The sequence below is a fragment of the Melanostigma gelatinosum genome, assembly GCF_949748355.1.
Source record: "Melanostigma gelatinosum genome assembly, chromosome: 7".
Classification (NCBI taxonomy): domain Eukaryota; kingdom Metazoa; phylum Chordata; class Actinopteri; order Perciformes; family Zoarcidae; genus Melanostigma; species Melanostigma gelatinosum.
The window spans coordinates 4610484-4630707 of record NC_136640.1 but is presented as its reverse complement, the minus strand read 5'-3'; the positions used below and the strand labels follow the sequence as shown (position 1 = coordinate 4630707).

The following is a 20224-nucleotide window of genomic DNA, read 5'->3' as shown; positions in this document are numbered from 1 at the left end:
TTCTGTGACGATGGCCTCGCTATCGGGACCGTTGCGGTCTTGAAAAGAGACGCAGATTCATAGTGAGTCCTGCGGGTTATCTTCTTCATATATTTCCAATACTTAGACGTCAGCACGGAGATAGTCTGACCGTTTTGACCGCAAGTTTCACGCTCCTCACTGTGATTGTCTCCCCACCCACACTGCACACAGTTACACAACTCTGCACGAACAAAAACGCTCTCGGATGAGCTTCCTTGTGCTGTGCAGTCCGTCCAAATACAGGCTTATGAGTCCTTGATATGAACAGTATCTCTTGGTTTCAATGCTCGTGCTCCTCTTATTTTTCATACGTACCCTCTGGTGGTTCAGACATGGGAGGGCTCAGACAGTACATGTGGTAGCCTCTGTCACAGTCGTCACAGAACAACAGCTGGTCCTGGAACAGAGGAGAATATTCGCACAAGCAGATGTTATCACGTGGGATTTGAAAGGAGCAGGAGCATGAATTGAATGTGTATCGTACTAGAAGATATGAATTTGTATACTAATAAATGAAAGCGTTGAGGTGTTACACATTTTTTCAACTGAGAATCCAATCATCTATTTAATTAAAGCACTTAACTATGTAGACTTCACTTCACAGAAATAGTTCTTTCCTCTCTCAAGGCAACGAACAATAATAACCTGCACTGTGACTTTATAGCCTGCACTACACTTTGTGTGAATGCAAATATCTGCTTCCTCTTCGGGAATATAAAATGTAAAAGGTTGACATGTATGTTTCTTTTCAAATTTTCAATGGGTGTAAATCGTTTTTCTTTCCTGTTGTGTGTCAAAGCTTCATGTAATCACGTCTGTGAGCAAGACAAGGAATCTAAATTAGCTCCTGGATCAATGTTAGAAAAAGTGGATTCCTTCAAGGATGAATAAAGTAAACTTGCTCCACCAATAAAAGACTGTATAAAACCTAAATTCAAGTAGTGGGTTAAAAGGTTTTCCAGTATTAAATGTGTGTGTGTGTGTGAGTGTGTGTGTGTGCAGCCACACGTGTTCAGAGTTAACATGTATGTACAAAGTGAGAACCTACGTCGTTCTCAGAGGTGCCACACAGACTGCAGGACTTGCACTCGATGCACTGCCAGCGATAAGTCCTCACCGCAGCCGTCATGTTCACTGTGAACTGCAGACAGGACGGGTGGCCTGAGTGCACACACACACACACACACACACACACACACACACACACACACACACACACACGCACACGCCCACACAACATTTTTCACCATCGCTTTCTGTATTTTGAGGACATTCATCATCTACCTATTCTATCTATCCGTCAGCATGTTGTCATACATGTGATTTGTCTGTGTTTAACGGGGGGAAACAGTGGTGTGTTACAGATGTGAAAGCTATTCTGTCAGATGGCTGAAAGAATTTTTGGACATTTTGTTTCCCCCTGTATTTATATTTTGGTCATATTTCTTTTTTCAGTCATCTCAGATTTTATTTTTTTTTACCATAAGCTTACTTTTGATTTCATCTTGAGAACTTCAAAAAAAGTGTTGTCATTTCAAAAAAAATCCCAGATGTGACATGAAAACGACTTGTCCTTTTCCATTGCAGGCCATTTAAAATATATCCTCTCCCTCTCCTTACCCCCGTTATGACAGTTGTTCCTGCTACTTGCTTGTTACACGATCACGACAATAGAAACATTGCTATGTCATCCTCGTTTCCCGAGCTCCATTCCTCTTCTTTGTGCGTGTTTATAAAGACGAGGACCATACCAATGTTTAGCATGCTGCAGCCCATTCACTACAACTCACGTAAATCCTTTCACTTCTGCTTTTTTATTTTTCAGATGAAAAAAAAAAACAGGTCGAGAAAAATATGTGTACAGTACATGCAATCAAGAAATAAGTTCACAAATTCTTCACCATATACATTGCAATCTCTGCATGTATACAAATATACACAAACCAAAACAAAGGGATTTATAATGGGAAAATAATAACACAACCATATTTTGGAAAGAAATCATTCTTGAACGCTACTCTGATAAGATTCACCCTTCACAACCACAATACACACTAAAGGAGGCCGTTCTCTCACAAACTCAGCGAGGCTCTTGCAGCACATGGGACACGGTCTCACAACGAAGAAACAGACAAACGGCTTTATATCACAATTGTAAAGGAGGTTGTTTCACAAGAAGCCAGGATTGAAAAGGAATGCAGCAGACAACGTTCAGATTTTGTGTTTTTTTTGTTTGGTCAGACAAGAAGGTCAAGATTACATTTCATTGTATCCATTCATATTTGAATGCCAATCTTTGTTAGAGAACACTGTGATCAATAAGACCGCTCTGAATGAAAATAAGTGGCAGAGTGTTTATGCACTTCTGACAGACCGCAGAGCAGTTGTCATCATATGTATTGCATAATATTTGGAGTTGCATGCAATTACGTTGTTGCTAAAATTGCATCTCATGTCTTTCAACTATTTGATATTGTTGGTATTCTACAAAACTTTATAAAATACGAAATCCTGACTCCGACTATGTTAATAGTGTTATCACTTATGATGACTGTATTATATTGCATGAAGAACGGCACTTTATTATCAGGTGTTGATGCGTTTAAAATAATGTTGTGAAGCGCATTTAAATTCCCGGCACATTTACACCTCTCAAGCAGCAACAAGAAGTTCTTCTTGCAGAGAAGATTTTTTAGCACATTTTACATTATAGCCACTGTTTTCCAAAGCATGTCATATTGTTTACGAAGTTTTTATGTGTTTTCTACCTTTCAGGCAGCCAAGGCTTTTCTACTCCCTCACAAACAGAAGGGAACTCAACTTGCAGAGAACATGCATGTGTGTTACTAAATTAAAAATGAACCTGCACTTAAAAATATTACAACATAAGTTACACAAATAAAAGCAGGAATTAATTTCCTTTTTTTTATGTACGGTGGCCTTCTAAGGACAATACGTCCCCAAAGTAACGCCTCTACTTACTAATTCAAATGTTCAGTTCAGGTGATGCTACCTTGTTAGCTAACATTTCTCAATTACCATTTTAATCTTACGTCACTATTTGTTTTTGTATTTGCAATTTCTATGTAGAGAACCTCCCGAAGCGTTATGTATGTATTTTGTCCTTCGGGGGCCACCATCGTTAAAAACAAATCTGGGGTCAGTTTCAAGTCTTTGAAAATGGATTTTGAAATTGTAGTGACTCATGTAAACAACACCAGCTGCCTGGAAGGTGAGAAAACACCTAAAACAAATCAAAAACACAACAGCAAATGTCTATTAATAAGACTGTACATGATTTGTAGTAGATGGGATAAAACAAAACAAAACAAAAAACACTGGTATGGTCCATCCATTGACGCGTAACAGGAGTCGAAACTTGCATTCATTTATATAGTAAATACGAAATCTATGCTCATCAAATGGAACATTTCAAAACTGTGCATCAACAGAGGACCGCCTTCCTCCTGCCAATCATCCCCTTCAGCGGTGCCCTACCTGAGCGTCCACAGTCCGCACAGGAGATAAGGTCTTCAGGACAGCCGGTCTTCTTTGAGCCTCCGAGGCAGAAGTCGCAGTAGCCGTTGGCGATCACTGAGCCGTCCGGTGCTTTCTTGGCTGGAAGGAGAAAAAGAAAAAAGGGAGGCAGGTAAAGGAAAGAGTTGAGTTTATTCCTGCATGGGTTTTTAGCAAAGAGAGGGTGATGTGAGGTAAAATGTTGAGATGTAAAACAAAGAAGAAGAAGAGATCTGTAACTATAAGTCCCTGTTGCCAGACTGCACACCGAGCCAGCTGAGCCCAGCGCTCTGTCTATCGCTCTCTACTGTTTGCTTTTGTTAAAAACAAGCACCGGTGCAGGCCGGAGACACAGCCTGGGACTCACCAAACCCCCGGCTCACCCAGGAAACGGGAGACGGGGGAGGCACAGAGAGGGACGCCTGCTGGAAGCCCCCGGGGTCTGGTCAATAATTTCAGGGAGATGAGGAGGAGGAGGAACTGAGGAATTGCGGGAGTGTGTCTGTGTGTGTGTGTGTCTGTGTGTGTATGTGTGTGTGTGTGCGTGCGTGTGTGTGTGTGTGTGCATAGGGATTTTGTAAGGACGGACCTGCCGTCCTGCTGAGCGCGGAGGCAAGTGCTCCACATGAAGCCGTTTCATAATGATTATTAACAAGAGAGAAATTCCCCCTGCCTGCCTGAGTGCCGTGTCCATATGTGTGTGTATGCATTCCACGTCTGCCCCCATCCCTCTGTCTGCCTGTCTGTCTGTCTCCCTGCCTGTCTTACTGCTGTTGATTGCATAATCACTTTAATGGAAGCAATCACATAACCACTGCAGACTGTCTTCTATGTGCGCTTTAACGCACTGGACGGGTCCTTCACCAGTGACTCACCATGCAGGACAGAACAACGGTGAGTACCATAGAGTGGATTATGCAGGTTCACGCTAACACACACACACACACACATTCATGGCACGCACAGAAAGCCATTCGCTCTGCAGAGAGACAAAAAGAAAAAGGCAGACGCAGGCAGGCAGACACAGACAGTGCTGCAGGTGATTCTGCGTGCATGTGGGAGACAGAGAGAGGTCATTTAATCCGTCCATTGCAGGGTGGAGTTTTGTTTGGCCGGAAGGGGGAGAGAGGGGGAAAGGGGTTGAGAAGAGAAGAGGAGGAGGAGTGAGAGAGATTGGGTTTCCTCCCCGCATGAGTCTGGCTTTAATCCTCCGAGAAATATAATAAAAATAAAAACTCTCTGATCAGGATGACTGACAGGTGTGGGGGGGATGATCTGTACCTGCATGCAGAATTCAACAGGAGTGCTCTGAGCAGATAAAAAAATCCAAAAAACCCAAGAGGCTGTCATCTTTACTGAGCGAAAGCAGCTGCATAGGACTTTACTGCTGGGCTGTGCACTTTCATATGATAATGATGGTGGAGAGACGACTGTATCTATAGAGGTAATGATGAAATGTAACATGGACACAAGGATTTCCACTGCTACAGATTCACTTCATCATATAATAATGAACCGAGCGGTTTGTCTTGACCGTCAGGATGAACACTGTCTTGGACCTGAAATTCACGGTGTATTATTTCAATCCTCATAATTCTCAGTAATCTCATTGTCCTGTTATAACTTGAGATCTTGCTGGAGACAAAAACACACCTGCACATGATCAGGCCTGTGTGCTGGTGAGGGTTAGGCAGATAAATCCCAGCCAATTTCTTTCCCCCTTTATTAAAAATCATCAGAAAGTCAGTGTGGTCTTTTAATATCATGTTGCTGAAATGATAGGATGATATTGAATTCTGCATCGGAAGCAGAGGACGATTGTTGTTATTATTATTATTATTATTATAGCAGCAGGAGTAGAAGTAGCATCATAGGTGAATTAGTCAAAATGAACAAAATGCAACATTACTTCATTTCTCCTGTGCTATCGGGTTAGCTGTCTGTGGGGGTTTGAGCTAAACCTTATCTGCAAACTGTTTGAAGGAGTGTGGCTCCTACATACAGTAGATTGAATGATACTGGATGAGCATACAGTATATAAGTGTATTTACTTATTTTACAGTAAGAACAACAGCCAGATGTTTGCCGAGTCTGGCAGAAGGACGTGTGCTGTAAAGCTGCAGAAACATATGTGGCGTGCAGCCCTGGAGCCAAAGCAAACACGTTTTTGTCTCCTTGTTCTGGTCAAATAAATTGCTTTTTATCTTCGCTGCTTTTATTCGGGCTCACCGCTGCTGATTGGGCCTCGCAATCCCTGGTGGGAGACAGGCACACATGTGGAAAGCCACACACACACACATTCAGGCTACATTTTATCTGAGTCTGTGTGCATCCCTGTTTGCCTTTGTAGTCGTGCATGTGTGTGTGTGTGTGTGTGTGTGTGCTTGAAGGCCCCAGAGAGTGAATCAGCAGGTCCTGACGCATGCGAGTGAGCCGGGGCTGCCCGCTGGCCCGCCTGCATGGAGGCAAAAAAAACTCCATCAATGATTAAACGCCTGCGGCCATGTTTCAGTAGCCGCCTGCAACCACAGACACGCCATTGCCGACTAAAGGGAGGGAGGGAGGGAGGGAGGGAGGGGTGAGGACAGCGAGAGAGAAAGAGAGAATAAAAAGGAGTGAGCTAATGAGCAAAAATAAAAGAGATATAAGCCAGGTTCTCTTTCTTCTTCTTCTAACTCTTGTTAGTTTTACCTCTGCCTCTAAATCTTTACCTCCTTCAGCCACCCTCCTCCTCCTCCTCTTCCTCTCCTGCCCGTTTCTTTTCTTGCCACCATAGCTCCCTCCTGTACCTGGCCCTCCTCTCCCTCTCCTCCCTCCCTCCTCTCCTCTTCCAATTACCAGGAGGAGTGTGAGCAGAACCGCACACTTCACAGCTTTCAAGTGTTGGAGAGAGATCCTCCTGGGAATTATCCAGCAAGAGATGAATCCTCAAATGCCCCCCCCCACACCTACCCTTCCCCAACCCTCCTCCCTCTCTGCTTATAATTTTTATCTCCCCCCCGTCTCATTTTCTGTCCCTTCCTCCTCCATGCTGCTCCTTCGTTACCTTGCGTTGTTATTTGGCTCTCTCGCCCGGCTCCTTTTCTTCAAGTGAAAGTCTTGGTTCTCACTCTTAGCAGAATAATGGTCTGTCTGCTCACATGTCTCACTTCATCTTATCTTGTTTCATGTGTTATTTATGTATTCAGGGATTTGATGAGGCACTTCTTTTAATAAAAACTAAATGAAAATAATAATGTTTTTATGTTTAAGAAAAAACTAAAGTGGAGAAAAAAGGAGAAATGTATCACTTTTATTGGACAGCGAGGTTACTTATTTTTTGCACTACAAAAACTATATATTTAAATTAAGCTTTTTACATCATGTCCAAAGTGTTTTTTAAAAGAAGAGAAACGCTTGGATTGCAAATTATATTTTCTTTGAGAGAACCATTTTATTTGGGGATTATGTGACGAATGTTGACCTCATCGGAAGAACGCTTCTCAACTGTATGGAATCAATAAAAGGAGCAAAAATATAAATAAAGAAACCAAATTATTGAGAAGTCGTGAACCTGCATTGTCCTCCAGTGTCTCCCTGTCAAACCTCCCCTCATCCTCCTCTTCCTCTCTCCCCTCCGTCTCACTGTGACCTGGAATCAATACCACGGACTCGGGCTGCTCGATACTCTCGTCCTTTGGCGGCCGCAGTGGAAGCCTCGTCAACGTAGCGCTTCCATCCGAAAAGAAATGACCTCTGACACCGCACACACGCAAACAAATCGGCCTACCTGTTGACTTCTCTCACTTTTTCTTCCATCTCACTTTTATAATTTTCTCTCTCTCTCTGTTCCTTTTTCTTTATTCCCTCAACTCTATTCTATCCCGTCGTGACGATACTTCTAAAAGTAACCGCCGCCATTCACAAAGGAGCACAAGTTGCCGTGGCTACCGTCATGGCAAAAAAAAAAAAAGACAAAACTTGATTTATCAAGGCTGAGGCTTAGATGGGGATTAACAAGCGGCGGTTGAGCATTTTTCACTTTCAGAGTGTATCTGTTCTTCACAATTACCAAAGGCAACAGACACTCCGGCACTGCAGCTGCACACGGGAGGAAGGGGTGAGGATGAGGAGGAGGCTCATAGGTGGAGGAAGAAGAGAACAAGGAAGAGGCAGAGAAGGATTTCGAGAAGGAATGGGGCAAAAAGGGAGATCGAGGCAAAAAGAGAGGAGGAGGAGGAAGCGGAAGCACAAAGGGGAGAGAAGGAAGGGAAGGAGGGGAAAAAAGTGTCTCCCGTTGTATCGGAGCAGCGGTGTGTGAAAACACACACTCTGCACTCCTGTCGCCTCGCTGCTTAATGAGGAGAGCCTCTCAGGAGTAGTGCACGTAGACACAAACACAATGAGAGCACACGTGCACACACGGATAAAAAACACCCACACGCGTACAGTAGAGCGCACACACACACACACACAAAGATTTACAGCCAAGCCTTTGCAGAATAACTTTTGCCGTCCAGTTACGGTCCCATCCCCCATGCCCCCTTTAACATGATGAATGAGAGTCCATGTAACCTCGTGCAGCCACACACACACACACACACACACAGACAATTACAGTCACAAAAATGAGTATTTAAAAGTATTTAATAGGAAACAATAGGGTAAACAAATAAAAAGCACACACATGTCTATTCACACTGACACAAAATCCCAAATGCTCAAGGAGACATCTTCAGTTTTTTTTTTTTATGCAGACAAGAAGGCAGAGATGCAGTGAGATGGAAACCGTCAGTCACAGATGAAAAGTCACCGGCTTCCTTTCTCTCTATCTCTCTCTCTCTCTCTCTCTCTCTGTCTCTCTCTCTTTCCATCTTCATCCTCTCACTCTCTTGCACCCTCTTCCTCTTTGCACTTTCATGCGTTCTCATTATTGCTGCTGCTCTCTCTGCCTCTGATTCGATCTCTTCTCTGCGCTTCATTGTGCTTCATCTCTTCGCTTCCCTTTCCCTTATTCGGTATCCATCTATTTTTTTCTTCCCTCTGCTTTACTCTCAGAAAGGAAATTGGAACTCTTTCCTGCAATCCATCTGTTGTCACACTAATGCCTGCACCAGTGCTCTCTTTTCCCTCTGTTTCTCCCCCCATTTCTGCTGCTTTTCCATCCCTGCACCCTCCAAACCTACCCCACCCCTCACCCTAACACACACACACACACACACACACACACACACACACGCACAAGTACTACTTTCACTCATGTCCAGTCAGCAGGTTGCGTAACTCCCAGTGCATTGTGGGTCTAGATGCATGCATTTGTATGTGTGTGTGTGTGCGTGTGTGCGTGTGTGTGCAATGTGAGCTTGTGTGCAGAGATGACATTGCAAAGTAAAGAGGACAGAGGCAGTTTTGGTGCATAATAAAACTTGATCTATGGCTGCTTTGTAATCACACTGACCCGCAGAAACAGAGACACACACACACATACACAGACGCACACACACACTTGCACACACACAGTACGTCAGGCTCTGCAGTCTGCAGATATGTGCACATTTAGCCAACAGACAGGCATGCCAATATATCACAAACGAACACAAAGACACACCAACTCCCCCATGAATCATGCATTTAAAGAAATCACACATAGACACAAATACACACACTTTTTCTGCATTCGCGTGCACATACTTTGTGCACATGTAGTCACATTTGCACACACTTAAAAAGAGCCACTTAGCCAGTGCAGGCTCGTGTCCCTGTCGATGAAGAGTTAAAATGCAAATAATTAATCCTATTTTGTTCCAGGGAGAGAACCGACCGGGAATGTGACTGTGAGATCCTGTTTGAATTGTGCCAAACCTCACATGGTCCACTATACTGTGCGTCAGCCCCGCACTGTTATGTGTCCAAAAATGACCAGCTGGCCAAAAAAAAAACATGTGGAAAAAAACAAAAAAACAAAGGGATGTTTTTCAAAAAAGAGCTGTTAAAAGTGAAAACCACGCATCCCATCATTTGGTGCATTTTGGCACTGAAGCGGGGAGTTTGAGTTGGAGGTGGTGCAGATGTATTTGTGTATTCAGTCAAGGTGGCTATCGCTGCTTGTGCTAACTACTAATTCGGATTTTATTCCAAACAAACCAGAATTTTAAAAGCCACGGTTCTCTGCAGCAGAGGATTTTGTTTTTCAAAAAGTAAGGCGCTGTAATCTGACAGAATACTGAAAAGTTTTCATGACTTGAATCCCCATTGCAATATGCCACTTGGCATGTGGACATTTTTGTATTACAGTACAGAAATAATTTATGAACACGCTCATCTATGAAACTGTTGCGTTGCTGATTCTCATTCCGTCCTCTCCTCTCTACAGTAACCGTTACAGTCAGCCACAGACAGTACGACAACAAGCAGGCAGACAGAGACGGATGGTGTGAGGGTGGGTGGGGTTGGTGCTGGTGGTGGGGAGGGTTGCGGTGGTGTGGGAGCATATCCAAACATGGCCAAGACAACCGACTAACACAACACAGCCAGCCGGCAAGCCACAGCACCACACGTTAAGACAGAATACCAAATGAAGCAGACTCCGATATTACCCTGCCTTCACCGCTCCAACCGTCTGGGGGAATCTATATGATGAATCATGAAGAGATTCTGTTTTTTTTGTAACTCTCTGCTTCTCGCTCTGCTTCTGTCTTTGTCTGTTTTGTCTCTCTCTCTCTCTCCTCCTATTCTTTATGTTATCCTTAATGAACTCCCCCCCCACTCCCCCACTCTCTTCTCTCCCATACTTCAACTTCTTCCATTCTTCTCTCTCTGTCTCCTCTCTTCCTCCTCTTTTCTATTCTCTCCATACATCTCCTCCCTTTCCTACTCTCTCTCTCTCTCTTTTCAATGTACATAACAGTGTGTACCACTCTTTAGGAGGGAGCCAATGGCGGTATCTATGGCAACCGGATTGCTAGGCAACAGCCGATTCTCCCTTTCCTTTCCTGCGCCGCGCAGCAGCGGCAACAATCGACCAATCGAGAGCTGAGGAGGAATGCCGTGTGTGTACGTGAAAAGTTCAGAAGACAATCCAGAAAGCACTGCATGCGCTCGACCTCCACACGTGTTGCGTTAAACGTGGAGAAACAGGACGGGAACCAACGTGAAACCAATCTGTCTTTAGAAAGACGAGACAATTAGAATGTGTTGTGATACAGAACAGGCCTGAAGATAGAAACACTCCAAAACGTTCAAAACCTTCAAAAGGATTTTCCTCTGATTGCGAAACACGAAGCCAGTTGTTCCTGTTGCTGCTGTGCACACGCACACACTGTGCAAATAATAGGCACTTTAGGCACACATATGTTCATTAACATACAATTACACATCTGTGCACTCCCCACTGGAGCCCATTGGAAGGAAGTTTACAAGACGACTCATTAAACACAGGCCTTTTTGGGCAAATTGAAAAGCTTTGGCGTTCTCCATAAGAGCAACACAAATCATCAGATATCTACAAAACTTTGAGAGCGTTTAAAAACAGGTTGACTGCAATTCGAAAATGTATCACACAAACCAATTTACAACACATCAGTTCACTTTTTCCCTCTGGAAATCACACTGGTATGGAAAGTTTTGGTGGCAAACATCATTCGCTGCAGAGACAGCGAGCAGACAAAGATTGGTCGCAGTAGAGAAGCACATCTGTATCTGCCCAGTGACGCTGCTATAAATGGGAATGTATTGGTTCAAGCAATAAACGCAAGAGCTCATGGACTCTTACGCACTTCAAATCAAGAGAGAAACAAGAAGATGTAGAGAGAAAGAAACCAGGCACTGTTGCTTATTACTGAGAGACAATGGACAGAGCGGGGAGTGGCCATTTTGGGCTCTCAGCGTTGTTCTATATTGATGTTGGTTGATCAGAATTCGTCCTTCACTCCTCTGTCTGCAGACAGCGGGAGGAGGACAGGGAGGCCATTTTGAGACACAAGGTAAAAAAAAATCTGGAGAGGAGGAAAAAAAAAACCACAACAACTAACAATGGTGAGTGGTAGAAGAGGGACGCTGACCTTCAAAGGGCTCAATTACATGTCACACACACACACACACACACACACACACACTCAGAGTTGGGCATGATTGCCCATACAGCACATTCACACGGCTCAGTGACACACGGAAGCACAAACAGACACACACACACACAGACACACAGACACACATACACACGCCAAAAGAAAAAATGCACATGCATGTGTGTGTTGTGTGCATTGTTTTTAACACACACATACAGGCACACACACACACGCACACACTCAGTGCATCCCTGCTGCTCCACACTGTCGGACCGTCTGTCCGTCCAGATAAAGTGGCCTCTGAATCTCAGTTCTGATTTGAGAGGGGGGGGATTTAATGACAACTAACCTCACCCCCCCTCTCCTCATTCCATTCTCCCTTCACCTCTCTCTCTCTCGCTCTCTCTCTCTCTCGCTCTCTCTCTCTCGCTCTCTCTCTCTCGCTCTCTCTCTCTCGCTCTCTCTCATTCATTCACAGTTGCTGTTCCTCTGTTTGTCCTTCTTGCAATCTATTTATCTTGTTCCTGCTCTTTCACTATTCTGCTCTCTCATTTACCTTTCTCTCTCTCTTTCTCTCTCTCTCTCTCTCTCTCTGTACCCACAAAACCAATTTTCAGGTGGACTCTGCAGGGCCGACCTCTAAAGTAAACATCCCCCATATTCATCCACTTCTCCTCTTCCTCTTCCTCCTCCTCCTCTTCCTCATATTGCCCCACCCCTCCCACCGTCACATCAATGCCCCCTCCATATCCAACTCTCCCTCCCTCCCTCCCTCTCCACCTCCAACCTTCTGTTAGGAGAAAAGGAAGTAGAAGAAGAGTAAAAAAATAAAAAATAAAACAGAACGAGGCGCAGTCATGAATTGTAATGGCGCTGCTCATTTTAAGCAAATAGTATATCATCTGGGATCCAGATATATGAGGGGGTTTAGCAATGGTGGTTGTTGATTCTGGTGGTGATGATCGGGGGGGGGGGGGTAGTGTAGACACAAAACAAAGAAATAAATTAAAAGGAAAACCCAAAGCTGGATGATGGATGAAGCAAAACAGAAGAGAGGAGACTATGAAAACAAAACGAGGAAAATGAGGACCCGAGAGCGATGGGACAGGAGGGTTAAGTGAGGATGCAGAGCTATATGAGAAGAGGGAAAGATGGACGAAGAGGAAAAAGAGGGAAGGAAAATCTCATCTCGTGCCGGAATAATCTCTCATTCATCACACTGATGGAAAAACAAGGATCGAGAGAGAATGGAGCTGGATGAGATTCAGAAAAGACAGAGTTTCATAGTTTTAGAGATAAGTTTCAGCTCTCAACATTGCGCACGCAGCGAACGTGTACATACTATAGCGTCTAGACTAGCTTTTCGAACGCAGCATGAATTATGCATGCAGGGTTGCTCTCATTCCGGGGAGCCGTGTTAATATTATTACATATGTGGCAACATACCGAAGGGTGGAGGGTGATGGAGTCTCCTCCATGACACTCAGCAAATTGGGGGAAAGCTGTAATGGCGCACACACACACACGTTAATTCATGCACACTCACACGTGGGTACACACTCACAGAGCCTTTGCAAATGCATGTGCACCAGGACATGTGGACACACACACACACACACACACACACACATACACACCAAGCCAAAAGGCTAAGCTTCCTTTTTCATTTCAGCAGAGAAGATTGCATTTTCTGAGGCTGTGTGTGTGTGTGTGTGTGTGTGTGTGTGTGTGTGTGTGTGTGTGTGTGTGTGTGTGTGTGTGTGTGTGTGTGTGTGTGTGTGTGTGTGTGTGTGTGTGATTACTGACTGTTTGGGAGGGAGTGATGGGGGATATTAAACGATTCAAATGCTGTCTCTCTTACTCTCCTCCACTGGAGAGACCGAAGACTGCAGCATGGCCACACACACACACACACACACACACACACACACACACACACACACACACACACACACACACACACAAATACTGGGCCAGTCTTATCGTCAGACAGGCCAATTTAAAAACACACACTGCCAATTAATGGAGAGGCAGCATAGTTTCAGTGTGGACATTGTTGTCAAGCAGCTTGCACAGATTATGTGGATATGTATATGTTTTTATCTGCGTTTTATTGTGAGCAAATTGCTTGTTTTAAGAACCGGAGGAACAAAGAAAGTGGATGAATCGTCTGCGCTCCCTTTTCAAATGTCCACAGCTATCTCCCGCTCTTTTTTTTTCGGGAGTGTGAATAACTGTAGCCATTTTACTAACGATTACTGACCAAAACACAATCTCCCGCAGGATAAATGCACGCTATTGTCCTTAAAGTAAGTTGCTCAAAAATAAACAAAATCACGCAGACAGAAGATAACGACGAACAAAAACCTGCACGCCGATGGAAAAGCCCTGGGGGTGAAAATAAATAGCCACAAGAAGCAAAGACGGCGACAATTCGGTTCGTGTGGATGCTGCAAGCTGACAGGAGGATTGAGGTCTGATTCACAACCTGTTTGCAGAAACCTAAATATTTGCTTTACTTGTTGTTCACTGGCATTTATTGCTTTCTTATGGCACCCTTGATACGTTTAGCAGAACCTTTGTAGCCTAGCGCTAAGTGCAATCCTGGGATGCCTACCTTTATGTACACTGTGCACTACCATTCAATGCTTTTTACTGCGCAGTGATTCTGGACAATCCTGCTCTACTATTTAAATGGCCGCACAAACCTGGATGCCTCCAGGTTTTGCACTCGGTCCCTTTACAGCCTCAGGAAGGCTGCCAAAGCGCAATAACTCTTACTTCCTGCAGTTCATCTCATTAAATATAAGCCAAAAGTCCCACAGGGAATGATGTGACCAGTATTCAGCGGGAGTAAATGTCTCAGAGCCAGATGTACATGAGACATTTTTCATGATGGACATTAAAACTTGTCCAACGCAGGTGGTAAGTAATGACATTTTTAGTGGCCAGATTCCATTAAAATGTTCCATGTATGGTGCCAAGACATGGTTGATATATGCAGGCTTATTTGAGCACCTACATGGAATATAGCCATCGTCATTGGCGGACGGAAAACTTAAAAATATTTAACTCCTATAAAATGATGACTTTGCAGACTGTGCTCTGACTTCATCTGGCGATGGCCTTCAAAGCACATTGCCAGAGAATGTTGATCTTGGATGATGCTGCAAAACCCAACATTATGGCAATGTTTGTTTAGTTTCTTTTTCAAATTCTTGCTTTCTAAAAAAGAAACGGACAAATGGCAGCTACATGTTTGTTTAAAGTCAGCTGCAGGTCGGTTTCCTGTGGTCGGACATGTTGGTCCTGTTTCATCGAGGACAAACTACACCCTGAACTGGATCCGAACATTATCACTGGATGTAAATCGTTGGGTGTAGAATTGTCAAAACGAAATATAATTCCTGAGATACTAGGCTGGGGCCTTCAGGATACGAGTAACTGAGTAAAATGGATGATCCCTTGCATCCCTTAAAATCAAGAGATTTCATTGGTCATTGGTCATTGGTTTTGTCACTTAAAACCATAAATGTGAATGTCACGGTGGCGCTAGAGGAAAAGTCAGGGGAGCAACAAAGACATCAGCAAGCATTGAGCTTGAGTCGTCATCACTACCTCATGAAATACTGGACCGATGCGTTCATGGATAGTCATCAAGCATTTGATAGCTGCAGCCATACTGTGCGCTGCAAACTGAAAGGTACATACAGTCGCCGTTGTAGAGTGTGCTGGTAATTTCTCAGAGTGTTTGTTCACCGACGCTCATTTGCAGTTGAAGAGTGTTGATTGAGGAGCTGCTTGTTGCCTCGTTGAGATGATGCATCTTCGCAGCCGCTGTTCAAACTCTGTGAAGTGTTACATTAACTCATATAGGTGGATGACAGATTGAAAATGTAAAGATGAACATCCATTCCAGTGTTTCGAAATGAGAGCAATCCTGTTCATTTTTGCCGTAATGTGAAGTCAGTATTTTATTATACAGCATAGTGTTTACCGTGCTTCTACTGCATGTAAATAGTTATCAAATTTTTCTTTCTATATATTATTATGACGGCTAGCTGGTTCTGCATTTTAACTGAGCGTCAGACCATTAACACACGAGGTCTGGCTGTGGCTTGAGCCGTGGGCTACAGCAGCCCAGACACTGAAAGGTTAAATACTACATTCTTTAAAAAGAACGGTAGAATTACCCTCGGGCGAAGTTAGCTTTGGGGCAACCATGCAAATTTTAAGTTGTCATGTGCAAGCATCCTTCAATAGAAGCGGTGACACATCTTCTGGCTATCCACATGGAATCCAACAGAGTAAAACCACTTTTAATGCAGGAGACACAAATATGAGGCAGGTCTACTTAATGCACGATTAACCCCTGTTTGTCCCCTTTCACAGAAGAGATTAATCCTTGTGGTCATGGCTATGGCAAAGGGGGCACAGGTTCGGTAGCTCTGATGGATTTTGCTACATTATTTTCTTAATTTGTTGTCTTTTAGTCTTTACTGCTGGAGCTCTAATGGCATATGACAGAACACGCTCATCAACATTGGCGAAGGAAGCGTGGGGATTGGATTCATTCGTGGGGAGTGGACCTTGAGACGATAACTGCCCACGGCCGACCAGCGAGCCAGACCTGCCGGGCCAAACGCCACTGAAACGGAGTCGAGAGGGAGGAGAGCCGAGATGATGAAACTAAGCCAACCAAGCTAGGACCTAAACCTCTTCCACCACCCGATCTGGTGCCTGGCCAACCCAGCAACTGGAGGTCGGTGAATGTTGAGCCCACACCTCTACACAGACCTGGCTCCATTGTAGCATCCCGGATCAAGCGGATCGAGAGGAGGCGGACTCGCTTTACATCAATGATGCTTGGTGCTTAAACATAGTCCAAGTTGATGGACAGCGTTTCCCTGATGTCTCATTTTTTATGCGACGATGTCGGCCATATTGCCCAGAAAATTGTTTTGTTGCTGCTATTTGCATTCCTCCTGATGCTAATTCTATAAAACGCATAGGTACTACTGTTTTTGTCTCGTTGTCATGTTTTTACTTGTGTATCAAATCGACTACAACTGCATTTCGTTTGTGCAACCCTGTGTTGCAAAATGACAATACATTGTCCTTGAATCCTTGAATCCTTGTCTCTACAGAAGCTCCCAACTGTAGCTGCATAAACACAAAGCCTGTTTACTAAAGCCAGCGTCCGACACTTGTTTAACCGAGGTCGAGAGTCGGGTCAAGAAGCCAAGTCGGACCGCGATCACAGTTTTAACCTGCGTCACTGCGTCAGCCTGAAAAGGGAATCAGCGAGAGCTGAAGAAGTCCGCTAAACTCAGTGCTCCACTGGGAGGAAATCTTATCTTTCATCCACACAAGTGCTCACTTTGAAATTTGGCTCAGCCAGCAGTCTAACTATCTATAATGCAGTAGGAGGAACTCCAGGGCGATCAATAGCCCTTTGATGATATTCTGATTGTTAAGGATCGTTGGAATGATCCGGAAACTGCTAAAACCAAAACACTCCGCATGTAAGTAAAAGATGGATGATGACGGACAACCGGACGACTTCAAGTGACTTTAATATTCAGACAGCAGACTCACGCTTGTGGTTGTTCTTGCGCTGGAAGGGTAGTGTGTGTCGCTCCGAGTCTTCTTCCCCCTCCTCATCTGCCAGGTGTGTGTGAGTGTAATGGTAACTCAGCCCTGGGCGGTTCTTATAGCGCTTTCCACAGACTGCAACACACACAAACACACACAGTGTATGAAATGAGTTGTCTGTAAAAGAATGAGGAGAAACAGGAATAAAGAAATAAAGTTGCAACACTCACTGTCACAGACGTAGGGCTTGTCTCTGTCTTCAATGGCAGCCGGCTCTTGTCTCTTCCTCATGCCCCCGACACCGTAGGCCTGCAGAGACCACACACACACACACACACACACACACTTGTGAGAACTCAGACAGCCACATGCAAAATCATACATGTACTCAAGATACAAACAAAAAGTTGAAACTTCAACACTTGTTACACAAGTCCTGCACAGACACACACACACACATGATAAAAACAGCGTGACAGCACACTCTTCACTTGTGTGTTCAAGTGTCGACACACACACACACACACACGCTTGCATTCTACTGTAATCATCTGCTCTCAGTGTAAAGCTCCACTTCCAGCAGGAGGGGGCTGATGACACCTAGCAGGGGAGCAACAGCTCCAATTAGCAACCCTGGTGTCTGTGTGTGAGCATGTGTATGTGTGTGATGATTTTCAGAATACATTGTTAACACTTGATTATCTTCCCGTAAGACACCCAAAAACAGAGTGTGTGTGTGTGGGGACCCTGTTTGATCTAATCAAAGTTGTAAAAAAAAAAAAAGAAAGGTTGTCTCAGCATGATTTCAAATCGCTGAAAGCATTTTGCATGTATTAATAATTGTTGCAGACTCAGGAATACGGAGAAGTCAAAGTCACAATAAATTAAACATATCATAACCTCACACCAGGAATCAGAAAAACAAGTGCCATTTCTGTAGATGCAATTATAGTACAATGTCTCCATGTATACTGTATCGGAATAAAGGCTTTAATTTAATACTTCTGAGATGCATTTGACACCAGCAACACAGGCTGAACTTTCACATCGCAGTTTGACTCTGAGCTTGATCCGGGTCAAGTCGGCAGACTTTCCGAGCGTCACTCTCCTGCACTGACAGCCAAACAGTTTCTATTGTGGCTTAATGTTCAGGATAAAATGACCAGGGGAGAAAAAAAGAGATGAATATTGAAATATCATTTGTGCTTTACCCGTGCTTTGGTACGGTTCTTGCGTTTCGGGACGTCTTCCTCTATCTCGTCCCCCTCCAGCTCATGAGGGAAATCCCCGACCAGCAGCTTCTACGGAGGAGAAACAGACGGAGAGACGGAGAGACGGAGAGACGGAGAGACGGAGAGACAGATGGACAGATGGACTGTCAGACAGGTAAGTTAGTTTCCTTTCCTTTATTTACCTTTTCCTCTCTTTTCTTTGCTTTCCTCTCAACCATCTCGGCCTCTACTTGCTTTTGTGCTGCCCCGCATGAAATTGCACGTCTTCCTGCTGATTTTGAGAGTATTTGCATAATCCCACTGCAGGAAACAACCTTAAGAGCAGAACCATTGCATTACTAAATATAGCCAAATGTGTCACCATTTAATTGCAATAGAAGATGCAGTTAAAGACTTCTTCAATTAAAGGGGTGCACCACGCAATTTAGGATTGCACTTCTAGATGTCAGCGGACTCACAAGAGGCACATTAAAAAAGATAATAAAGCAGTAGAGGCCAAGATATCCCGATTCTTCGTCCTTAATATGAGTAAAGCTCCAAAAACACTGGATCCCACATCTCCCATAATGCAACAATTGTCTGCAGCTGTTTTCACAGGCTTTGTAGCGCGCCTCAGGACAAATACACTGAACTTCATCTTACGGTGGACTCTTTACGACAATAGGGTTTTAGTTTTTCTTGTCCTCAGTGAGGACAATAGGAAAATACAAGGTTTATTTCATAAAAAGACATCTGAAGATGATAAGCAGCGAGGGAAGAGCTGAGTGTGCACATGACTGGCTGGGCTGGAGTCAGGGGAAGCCCCGGATTAGAGGCCCCAAACACTTCTCTATCTCTCCAAGGGCCACTGCGAGGACCATTCACTCAACAGCTGATTGATTAGCTGTCCGTCTGAGTACTAGAGCAACTGCCTCGAGCCGGTGAAATACTCCAGCCGGATGGGCACGTTTTCGCTCAGAAGTTACTGAGTGCAACATGCTGCAGAAATGTCCCTCGAATAACAGCTCACAAGTTCGGCCTGTAAAACACGTGAGCGGAAACCCGGTAAAACACAGAGAATGACTGCAGTGCAGTCACACACAATTACAAGCACACACACACACACACACACTTGTAACCCGGTGCCAGGAGGGAGCTGACAGAGCTGCGGGAGCTTGTGTCAACGCCAAAACACACACTCGGAGAGAGACAATGGCAGAGAAAAAGACAAAGAAACACAAACACAGACAGCCTGACATATGAACAAGACACAGGGAACAACAAAGTACAGAAGAGAGGAAATGAGAGAGAGAGAGGGAAGAAAGAGAAACGAGAGTCTCACCTGACACTCGCTCATTGGCTCTTCTTCCTTGGTTTCTACCTTCTTGTCCAGGGTTTCCCCGGCGAGCAGCGACTCCAACACGGGACCATCTGGGACGCCCCCCTCCTTCTTTAGAGAAGCCTCGTAGTCTGGAGAACGAGACAGTCGCAATCAGAAAACAGCAGAAGTCTCTCATTCACGCTGACATGCTCAGTTGGGCTGACAGTGCCCCGAGGAAACTGAACGTGGCTGCTTCATGACGCTGAAGTGATCCTCTGCAATGTGTTTGTGTATTGCTTGTCACTTCATATAACCACCTTGTAGAGTGTCAGTAAATAAGCAGAAAGTTCAATTTTATTCTGAATTGTTTAACTAAAAACTATGGCTATGCATACAACTTTCTTTTAATTATGAGCAGGGCTGTGAGCCATTTCTATAAGCGTTAAAGTTATTTCAAAATTAGAAAAAAGTGCATATTTTCTGACCTTTTGAATTTATAGAAGCACGACAACATG

The 20224-nt window shown here is 44.3% G+C and overlaps 1 protein-coding gene across 1 annotated transcript in view; it reads right to left on the bottom strand.

Annotated features, from left to right (window-relative positions):
• The window catches only part of dpf1 (double PHD fingers 1), a gene marked incomplete at its 3' end in the record, with an annotated part of 35350 nt that overhangs the window by 655 nt on the left and 14471 nt on the right, over positions 1-20224 (bottom strand). The window contains exons 5-11 of the mRNA XM_079271776.1: positions 19731-19858; positions 18389-18478; positions 17408-17486; positions 17181-17312; positions 3520-3639; positions 1070-1182; positions 337-418 (exon numbers count right to left, since the gene is read on the bottom strand). Of these exons, the coding sequence (XP_079127902.1) occupies positions 337-418; positions 1070-1182; positions 3520-3639; positions 17181-17312; positions 17408-17486; positions 18389-18478; positions 19731-19858 (744 nt within the window). The remainder of the gene's footprint in view (positions 1-336; positions 419-1069; positions 1183-3519; positions 3640-17180; positions 17313-17407; positions 17487-18388; positions 18479-19730; positions 19859-20224) is intronic.